This window comes from Corvus kubaryi, unplaced genomic scaffold (assembly GCF_017639235.1).
Source record: "Corvus kubaryi isolate FWS band 111438036 unplaced genomic scaffold, C.kubaryi_AGA036_p1.0 split2-37374, whole genome shotgun sequence".
In the NCBI taxonomy this organism is placed as follows: domain Eukaryota; kingdom Metazoa; phylum Chordata; class Aves; order Passeriformes; family Corvidae; genus Corvus; species Corvus kubaryi.
Window position 1 is genome coordinate 4,024,262 of NW_024582082.1, and position 10,531 is coordinate 4,034,792.

Consider the following 10,531-nt stretch of genomic DNA (forward strand, 5'->3'; position numbering starts at 1 on the left):
TTGGTGACTTGTGATGAAGTCCATGAGGATGGCTGGCAGCTTACAGGAGGTCTTTGGGACCCAAAAGGCCTAAAGGAATTTAGTATTTCTGTTGAAAGTAGGACAAGACCTTTGCCAGGGCCTGATGTAACCAAATTCTGGAAGATGCCCATCCACCCTCGCAGGAGCAGGAGAGGCAGAGGCAGGGATGGGTGGGAGCAGGGGGCTACACTGGAACCTGTTGGGCTCCTTGCTGCAGCTCTCCCCTGGTCTTCTGCAAACCTGAGTGGGTTTCAGGTCTGTGCAACACTCAGTGAGGTGAAATGATGTGTTGGAACCTGATAAGTGTGTACAAGCTCTGTGTATTTCACTTTTTATATTTCATTTCATCAGGGTGATGATGGGATCCCTGGGGAACCAGGACTTGTGGGCCCTAAGGTACGTTCCACTCCGTGTCCATCTATTGCATGTGTTGAGCAGCATCTTTTGCTGCCTGGTTTTTGGCTCCATATCACAGTCAGGGCAGGTTGAGAAACATTTCTCCTCTGATGAGGAAAAAGATCAACAAACTGTGAGGGTGGTGAGGCACAGGTTGCCCAGAGAAGCTGTGGCTGTCCCATCCCTGGAAGTGTCCAATGCCAGGTTGGATGGGGTTTGGAGCAACCTGATCCAGTGGAAGTTGTTCCTGCCCATGGCAGGGGGTTGGTACTGGATGATCTTCAAGACCCCTTCCAACACAAAACATTGTGATTTTATGATTCTATGTTGTGGTTTTAGGGCCAGTTTCATGGCTGAACACACCACCCATAGCCAAGCTGCTGAATCTGAAAGCTTCATTTTTATCTCAAAAACTCCCCGTTTGCACCTTGGCAAGGTGATGTGTTTTACAGCTAAAAGCAGAGCTTTGCTCCTTTGTGTATGTAAAATGAAGATAAATCAAGAAAATGATAACTTGAAGAAATCTGTTCTCCATCCTCCCTGTATATCATTTGTCTAAATGGCTTTGTTTTCAGGGAGAAAAAGGAAGCGTGGGTCCCAAGGGAGAGAATGGCACAGATGGCTTCCCAGGACTAAAGGTAAAGAAAAGCTGGATCTCTGGGCACAGCACTGCTGAGGCAGAGGCTTCTAGCTGAGTGTTTTGGGCCTTTGCCTTCTAAAAGGCTCATAAAGTGCCAAAACTGACACAAAATGAGGGATATTAAGAGTATTTTACCTTTTCCTGGTGATTTGATGAAAGCTGGCTTCAAGCAGAGATCAGTATAAGAGTTTGTAAGTCATCTACTTGCACATTTTCCATTGAATTGCCTTTTCCTCAGAAAAGGTAGAACTCTGATCACATTTTGATCCCATGTTTTTGATGGTTGTGGCATTGCTTCAGAGCCCCAAGCACCTGAGAGCTGTCCTGTCCTCCTGACCTCCAAAACTGCTGAGAGATGCAATTAACCTGGGTTTGTTAAGTGGTGGCGAGGAGACCCGGACACCCTCAACTGCTTTATATTTAATAGGATCTGGATGCACTAATATTTTCTATATCAAAGAGCTGTGTTCCCTTATTGGGCAAGAAAATGTGTGTAAGGAATAAAATGGGTTCTGGTGAACCTTAGTAATTTTTTTCTAGAACCAGAGTAGCAGTGCTGGTTGAATTTAGGGTTTTTTTCTATACGTCTTTACCATTTTTTACTTTTTGGAGCACTTTAATTTGGTCAGCAAGGGGAATAACATGGGTATGACAAGTGGGACATCTTTTGAATCCTGAACCGAATTTCAGGTCATTGCTGTAAGAGTACTATGACTTTTTAAACCTTGCCAACTTTCCAAAAAAAAAAAAAAAAAAAAAATGAAAAGGAGGGGAGGGGGGAATATAAAAAAGAGGAAGAATGAAAGGATCAACTTGGCACAGAACTTTTCCTTGAACTCACCCTTGAAATTGGTTTAAGCATCTCAGCTGAAGCTTTCCACATGCAAAACTCAGCCTAAAGCAAAGGGAGCCATGTGGAACCAGCACAAGGAGCTGGAGCTCAGCCCCGAGCTGGCCACTCTGCTCCCCCTGCAATGAGACCTTCTCTTACTTCTCTTGCTGTTATACCAACATTGTTTTTTGCAAAACATATTTGCTCTCAGGTCAAATCTATTTTCTGCAAGGAGAAGCAGTCCCTTGTTGGTGTCATACTGTTTCTTAATGTAAAGCATATCCTTATGGGTGGGTACAGTATTTTTAGAATAAATATTTTATATTTTCCTTGGTCTCTTTGGAAAAAAAATGTGATTTTTGATTTTCAGGGTGAACCTGGTGAGAAGGGAGGAATTGGCTCCATTGGACCCCGGGTATGGATGTTCATGATTTCAGTTTGCAGTTGTGTATTTGTCTCAACCATAGCTGTTCCCCACCACATCTTGCTCCTTAGTATGTGAATGAATAGCTTCAGGACCAGTTCAGTGTGAGAAAATAGAGATGGTACATATTTAAACAAATGATTGCACAGGTACTGAATGCTGACATGGGAAATCAGTCAAGTCCAATTTTCTTATCCACATGACCATCCTGTGACCCTCTTTTTTTTCAAGAGGGAAGCTGGGAATAGGGGTAATCAAGTGAGGATTTTTATGCACTTCTCCATTTCACAAATTGATGGCCTTTTGAGGTTTGACAGTTCCAGCTGTCAGACTAAGGACTGGTTAAACCCAGGGTGTTTGTAAGGTGATAATCCCCAAACGCTGCGTGTCAGGTCTTTGCTTTCATACCAGCCTCCTTTCAGTGCTGTAACATTAAATAGGATTCATCCCTGGCTGCAGGGTCCCCCCGGGCTGAAAGGGGAACAAGGAGACACCGTCGTGATCGACTACGACGGCCGAATCCTGGACGCACTCAAGGTAAGCCCTGCACCAAGGCTGAGTCCTGCAGTTCATGGGAAAGGACTGAAACCTGCCAAGCTCTGCCACAGTGACATTGTGACATGTCCATCCTTGTCCTCTGTCTCAGGCTCCTGAGATTTCTGTTTTGGCACAGAGCTGGTTTGGAGGGAGAAAGAGCTGATTGCATCTGGGGGCTGAGGATATTTAGGGTGTAGCAGCAAAGACAGTGTTGGAACTTGAGGCTGTGAGCTCAGGCTCATGGGATCCAGCTGTGGGATGTGAGTTAACATTCTGCAGGTAAAAGCAACCTGATACACCTGTGACATGAACACCTGATGCAAAGGGTGTGAGCAGCCACATTACAGCTTAAATGCTGCCAGCAGCAGGGTGTGATTCCCGTGGTATGGTGTGGAGCTGTTCTTGTCACTGCACATCCTCTGCAAGCAGCAGTCGGGATGTGGAATGGCACCCAAGCCTTAACATGCCCAACTGAACAGTGCCCTGACCTTATCATTAGGATGAAATAAGCTGAATAGAATAAATACTTAATTACAGACATATTTGAGAACCATCCTAATTGTTTTATAACAGGCTGCAGGGATACACAAAGTGCTGGTAATTTCCGTTTGCCAGATGTCCGCGTTGCACGCAGCTTTCAGAGTAGAGTTTGTGGAGTGCAGTGGTTGGAGAGGCTCCATCAAACATCTGGAGGCTTCATCTGCTGGACCCAGACCCTGTCCGATGTTCTGCATGCAGAGACTGCTGAGGGGCACCTCACTGAACCTCACTAACTTTGCTGTTTTCCTGCTTATTCACTGTTTGCAGTGTTTGTGCACTGACCTGTCTCGTGGGCAAGGCTCTGGAAAGGCTTCCAGTGTGACTAAATGTAACAGCATTTGAGTGTGTAGCCATGGAGAAAGGTGCTTGAGGATATGATACTGGTTTGGTTTTCATCTGATTTTCATCAAATTTTGCTGCTTGAAATAATTTGCAAGTTGGAAAATATTTGTTCATCTCAAGGTGGTTTGTGGTCTTTGCATCCAGCAGTGCCCAGGAAAAATTACTTAAGTGTGCAAGGTTTTCCTGTTGTTAGTGCACACAACCTCCTTTGTTTCCCCTCTTTAGTTGCACCTCCCTGGCTGGCTGACACTGCTTTCAGCAGGATGCTGCTTCCCAGGCTGGTTGGTTGGAGTGGGCAGGATGAAAAAAGAGACCACCAGATCTGGGGTCACACCTCCAGCTAAAGGCATTTTGCCTCTGAATCCATGTCTTTGCAGCTGTACACCTGACCCGCTGCCATTGTGTTCTGTTCTGCATGAACAACCCCGTGGCAGAGGGACCTTGGGTCACTCTGTGTCAGTTGAGCTCATCTCAGTGTTTGAATTCATCTCCACTGAACTCACCCAAGTGTCTCTTGCAGATTCTGACTGACAGCTGCTCCCAGCTCATCCCCACAGCACGAGGACAGCGTGCCATGTTCATGCAAGTCATGATCAAGCCTGTTTTGTTTACTGTGTTTCAGGGTCCACCAGGTCCCCAAGGGCCACCAGGCCCCCAAGGTGCTCCAGGTCCCAAGGTGAGCCTGATCTCTGCCAAGCAACACAGTCATTAGTAGCTCTCCATGAAGAGTCTCCCAATCCAAAATAAGGCAGTTGAAGTGGCCTGCAGAGGAGTTTGAGGCTATGTGTGTGATATTTTGCCCTTTCTCTGGCTGAAAAAAAGGTGTCTTTCACACAAAAGCCAAAATGTTGTTGACCTGTCTCTGGCCTTCAGCCTCTTCCAGAGGATGCTGTCCCAGAAACGAATCCAGTCCCAGTCCCGCACCTGACAGACAAAATCCCAGCCCCTCTGAGACTGCCTCATTGTCTGTGGCAGGAGGCAGAAGTGGGAGAAGCAGTCATGAGAGGGGCTAGCAGTCCCATGGCTGTGCTGAGCCACCCTCATTCCCACCCTCCCTGTGTGCTGCTTACTGCTCCAGCACCATATCCCAGGACCTGCTGTCCTCCTGCTTCACAAGCAATAGTCTGTAACCTGCAGCCAGCTGTAGTTTCTTAAAAAGAAGAATGTAATTTGCAGAAAAGTAGCTCTTGAAAGAACGGGATGGGGCAGGATTTCAGTGCATTTTGAGGTCTCTCTGTCAATATTCAGATCAGCTGGTGATGCTAGTGTGTCACTGACACCTCCTTGGTCCTGAGCCTGGCAGAGGCAAACCCGTAACCACAACAATTGTGTGTGAATAACCCATTTTCTTGCAAAATGCTCTCCCGAAATGAGTTCTTAATTTAATTTACCATGGGCTCCTCTTTCTTTGTGTCCCTTCAGGGAGAGCTGGGCTTGCCAGGTCCACCTGGAATGGATGGTGAAAAGGTGAGCGGGGCACGGCTGGATTGAGCGAGACCTTGCCAGGAGCCAAATGAAAAGGAAGCTTCCTGTGTGTCTGTGAAAAGCAAATCCAGGCTGCCAGAAGCGAGCTCTGCTGTGTAGTGTCAGCTGTGTCTCTCTGAATTGATGGCCCTTTGCCTGCAGCCCCTGCTCTGCTCTGGGCGTGCCAATGCTGCTTGTGGCTGCGTCTGCCAAGATAAAGGGGCTCCTTTTACAAGCAGTTCATCAGATGCTGTCTCAAATTTTTTTTGTCAACCTTCCCAACCCCAAATGGCTGCAATCCCTCCTGCAGCCCAGCCAAATTCTGCTGCACCCTCAAAATTGGCATCTGTGAGGTTGAACGTTAAAACATGTTCTGGTGAGCTCACGCTGCGATGCAGAGGGAAGCGGCAGAAAGGCAGAAGTGGCTGTTGTGGGGGGTTATTTTCCGAGTTTTCTCCTAAACATGTTGTTTTCTCTCAACTTCCAGGGTCCCAAAGGAGCAAAGGGTGACCAGGGCAGCACAGGGATCATGGGGCAGAAAGGAGAGACAGGAGAAATGGGCTCAGCAGGTCCCCCGGTACGTCCCTTTGTCTGTCCCTGTCCCTCTGCTCTTGGTTCTTTAATGCACTGATTTCTGCAAATGCTCAGAATGGGGCTGGGTTGGCTGATTTAAGCAATGACCTCTCCACACCACCTTACTGTGGAGCTGGTGGAGGTGGGAGCTTTGAATTTCCATTTCTAATCAGCTTATTCAGAATGTATCAAGGAGGAGAAAATATTTCTTCAAAGTCCCCTGGAGATGAACATGAGCTTTGCTTGAGCCAAGGCTGGTGTTCAGAGGGAGACAAACCTATTTTTCTCTCATTTTTGCTTTCCTGGAAGATGCAGCACATCAGTGTTACACTTTTATCTTTCAGGGAGCAGAAGGGCCAAAAGGAGACAAAGGAGAAAAAGGAGACACCGGGTCACCGTGTCTGCAGAATAATCATGTAAGATCTTGGCAACATAAAGTCTCTTTCATGATGCAGGATCAGGCAAAGTTGGGGGTGCAGGATGGACCCACCAGTCCCATATCCATCAGCAAAACCCAACTGTTTTCTACAAGAACTTTCGGAAGTGTCTAAATGGGGTTTATTCATTAGGGAAGAGCAGCTTGCATACTTGGCACTACAAAGTTACTTTAGATTTTGTATTGGTGGTTGAGATATTGGATGCTGATGTTATAATTAATTGGGCATTAAATCATGATTCTGGGCTTCGTGAGGTTTCCTCTCCTGAACCATCTTCTCTCTTGCCTAGCCCTGTTAATGTGCTGTTTAATTCCCTTCTGCAGATCATACCTGAGCCTGGACCCCCTGGCTTACCTGGCCCTATGGTAGGACTCTGGAAGTGATTCCTGAAGATTTGTTATTGTATGTGATTAGATAAGGACAAGGGTGGTTTGTTCTGTTTAATCATTGAGGGCTGTTTCGAATCTGGGAAAAACATCAGGGAAGTGCTACAGTCTGACCTGGCTTTGGAGAAATGAGAGCACCTGATTTAGGAGAGTACATCAGAGTTCGTGGCTCATTTTGCAAAAACCAAGTTGTTCCTTGGGATGGAGAAAAGATAAAATCTTGTGGAATGGGAAAATCTGTTCCCAACCATGACAGTGTCTTTATTCCCCTAAATTCACCCAAGTCATTAAGTTTTCTGCCATCAGCTGCACTGGAAGAGGGTGCAGGTGGTGATGAACACACAGAGCACTTTTGATGGAGATATTGAAGGGGTTTGGTGCCCACAATGCTCCAAAAGAAGTTGTCAAGGACATTGGGAAGGCTGGGATACCTCTGTGGGGTCCAAGGTTCACCTTGAGAGACCATGCTTCAAAAGCAGGTGGCATTTCAGGTGGCATTCACAGCCTGGGAGGTATCCCAGCCCTGCCCAGGTGTGGAGGGCTCTGGTGGCATAATGCCACCCCCCAGAGCTTCCTGTCACTTCTTCAGCAAAGCTTTTGGGGGCTCTCACTCCAAAGCTTGTGTTGTCCTGTTACACAGAGTGCTCCTTTTCAGTTCCCCTGCCCCTTGATTTGACATTGGAGAACAAAATAAATTGCTACCTGTTTTGAAAAGAAATACTTGACCATTGTCAGCCTGTAATTTGAGCAAGAAATGGTTTTGGGAAGGAAAGTTTCGGGTATGTTTTTAAATTCTGGGTTTTTTCAAATGCACCACTGTCTTTCCCACAGGGTCCTCCAGGAATCCAGGGGCCTAAAGTAAGTCAATAAATGAAATGTCACCCAGTTTCCCAGCTGCCAGTGCATTATTTACAGGCCCACAAAGGCCTGTCAGCTCTGGAGACTGAGTGTTTTGTCACTGTTGTCACAACGCATCCCTTGGTTACAATGTTCAGCAGTTGGCATTTTGGAAAACAAGCCATTTTTCCTTCCAAACTTTTATAATCCAAACCCCTCCTCCAGCACAGAGTCCTGAGGGCTGGCAAGAGTCAGGGTTTCCAAACCAAAAGGCTTAAAGCCTGTATTTTCAGCTATTTTCTTATATGATGTGGTCAAGAGCAAAACATCAACAGCAGTGTGGGTGTAAGCACCCCAGAAAAGGGGTAGGAGGTGGTGGGTGCGTGGGGTGGCTGCCCTGGGCAGAGCTGCCAGGTATCCTTGGCTGATCCATTTCATTTCTGCAGGGTTTGGATGGTGCAAAGGGAGAAAAAGGTGACAGTGGTGAGAAGGGGGACCACGGTGACACTGGACCTGCTGTGAGTTGTCTTCCCAAATCTCAGTTCTGGCTGTTGACAGAAACCTGTCTCAGAGGAAACAATCCCAATGCCTTGTTTCTTTTTAATTTAAGGGTCTCCCAGGTGTTCCCGGGCTCATTGGTTTACCTGGTACCAAAGGAGAGAAGGTAATCACAGGTGTGGGAGAGGAGCAGGGACATTGGGGTGTAATCCTAAAACAGGGGCTGTAAAATCCTGCTGTGGGGAGTCCAGCCAGAACTGCAGAGCTGGACCAGCACTATCCTGGTGGGTTGCAAAGGAGCAGCCTCCAACCCCAGGGGCTCATGGATGAGCCCATGCTCTCACTACCATGTTAAACCAACTGGATCAAAGTTTGTCTGTGACACCAAACTCAACACAGCCCATCGTAATTTTTATTTTTACATCTGCAGGGAAAGCCAGGGGAGCCAGGATTGGATGTGAGTATGGAAACCATTAATTACTCATGTAGAAACACAAATAACACACACGTAACTTGAGATTGTTTGGAAAATATGTAGCTAACACTGTATAGACTGCTCCCCCTTAAACACAATGCCCATGGAATGATGGCTGTAGGAAAGGGCTGAATTCAGGCCAGTTGCTGGGCTCCTTCCACTGCACAGCAGAACTGCTCACCTAAAGGTGCTGCCAGGGCTTGCTTCCCTTTCCAACTGAGAATATTTGTATTGATTCAGTGAAATGAAAATTTCTAATAGCTGTAATGTTACTGGGGTGTGGTGAAGCACTCCAGTTTTCCCAAGAAACTGCTGACATACCAAGTCAACAGGAAGAAAATGTTGTTCTTCACCATGGCAGGATGGGCTGATGGCTGGAGTTGGCTCCTGTTGAACTGAGATGTCTGGACATTCACACACTAAACTTACAAAACTTTTTTTTTTTTTTTTTCATTTTTCCCACCTAAAAATTGTGGAGACAGGGTTTCCCAGGCCTCAGAGGAGAGAAAGGAGAGAGAAGTGAAAGAGGCGAGAAGGTAAGTGGGTTATGGCTGTATTGATGCTTGTGGGGCAGGACAGGCTGCTCTTTTTGGCAGGCAGTGCTGCTTGCCCTGGGGGCCAGTGGTGAAAGGCCGCCTGTGAAGCCCAAGGACTCGCACATTCCCAGTGTAGGGCAGGACAGGCAGTTAATTCCTACCCACTTGGAAAGGTTTTGGCAAGCCTGCTCTCACCCCAGCACAACCGTTGTGGGGAAATGGAGCAACCTGACAGCTCCAGGTTGCAAAGAATCACTGGTCTTGGTTTACAGACCTTGGAAATGGATCCAAGTCAAAGGCTTTGTTACAGGGACCCTTAAACAAAGGGATACCCAGCAGGAGCCAGGAGCCCAGCTGAGCACAGGGCAGCAGCTGAAAGCTGCCGCTCCCACTTGCTGTCAGATACTAACCTGGGTTCCAGCAGAAACTAGTCATTTAGTCGATCTGTTATAAAATTATCTATTACAATACTTCCACCCAGCTTTAACCAAAGATTTTCACAGTGATTTCACTACTCAACTGAGGTCACACTAGTGCAAGTGTCCCTACTCTGGGGGAGGACTGGGACTCTGCAAGTGCTGTGAGACACGAAGCAAAGGTGTTTCTTTCCCTTGCTCCTGATATCTTCCTGTTGTGCTGACAGGGTGAACGAGGAGTACCGGGGAGAAAAGGGGCCAAAGGACAGAAGGGGGAACCCGGCCCTCCCGGACTGGATCAGCCTTGTCCCGTGGTACGTCTTCCGTTTCACTCATCCTAAGCACGGCTTGCCGAGGCTGAAAAGGAGCCACAGCTTTGCAGCCAGGGAAAAGGAGGGAGGATTTGGGAGTTCTCTCTTTTGCAGTAAATCAGAGCAGATGGTTATTGTTTTCTCACTTTTCATACTGGTTTATCTGCACTGCTGGAAGTTCACTGCTCGCTATAAGGGCTCCTCACTGGCCAGATGGGAGCAAGCCACAGCAGTAAAAATAAAGGATCTTTGTGTAAAGACCTTCTTATTGTAGTCAGGAACAATGGACCTCAGTAGAGCTCTTCAGGAGATAGAGCAAAGCTGCCGGCCTGGCTTCTGAGTGTGTTTGAAATCAGGGAGTAGCTGGGTGCAATGGATGGGAGGCAATTTGAAAAGAAGGGCAGCTACGTCCCTTCATCTCTGCAAACCAAGCAAGGGATGAGCCTGGGGAAGCATGTTGGAGTTGATGGCATTACAGTTCTGCCAAAGATAAGTGATGGATGAGCTGGAGATCCCCAGGCTCCCAAGAAGTGCCTCTGGGAGAAGAGACCTCCCCTGGTTTCTCTGCCGGTGGCTCAGAGTTGTCCCTTCCCAGACACACCCCGGGCCACCGCCCTGCAGGGTGTACCCCCGTGGGCTTTCCAGGAAACCTCCTGGGTGTTTGAGCATGGGGAAGCAGGATCTCCCAAGTCCACTTCCAGAGCCTCTCACTCATTAGATACAGCCCAGGAAAAAAAAAAAAATCTAGAGTGGTTTATAAGAAGTTGTTTGACCTGGTAAAATTTACCTCCTTTTCACTATTGTTTTTCATATAATGACTAAAACTAGAGAGATCCTTTCCCTGCAGTGCTTTTAAGCTGCAGGAT

At 47.3% G+C, this 10,531-nt stretch overlaps 1 protein-coding gene across 1 annotated transcript in view; it reads left to right on the top strand.

Annotated features, from left to right (window-relative positions):
- Positions 1-10,531, top strand: part of COL23A1 (collagen type XXIII alpha 1 chain) — a gene marked incomplete at its 5' end in the record, with an annotated part of 188,572 nt that overhangs the window by 165,793 nt on the left and 12,248 nt on the right. Inside the window, 15 exons of the mRNA XM_042014529.1 lie at positions 373-417; positions 993-1,055; positions 2,260-2,304; positions 2,773-2,850; positions 4,355-4,408; positions 5,155-5,199; positions 5,684-5,773; positions 6,114-6,185; positions 6,530-6,571; positions 7,424-7,450; positions 7,876-7,947; positions 8,040-8,093; positions 8,358-8,384; positions 8,885-8,938; positions 9,582-9,668. Of these exons, the coding sequence (XP_041870463.1) occupies positions 373-417; positions 993-1,055; positions 2,260-2,304; positions 2,773-2,850; positions 4,355-4,408; positions 5,155-5,199; positions 5,684-5,773; positions 6,114-6,185; positions 6,530-6,571; positions 7,424-7,450; positions 7,876-7,947; positions 8,040-8,093; positions 8,358-8,384; positions 8,885-8,938; positions 9,582-9,668 (855 nt within the window). The remainder of the gene's footprint in view (positions 1-372; positions 418-992; positions 1,056-2,259; positions 2,305-2,772; positions 2,851-4,354; positions 4,409-5,154; positions 5,200-5,683; positions 5,774-6,113; positions 6,186-6,529; positions 6,572-7,423; positions 7,451-7,875; positions 7,948-8,039; positions 8,094-8,357; positions 8,385-8,884; positions 8,939-9,581; positions 9,669-10,531) is intronic.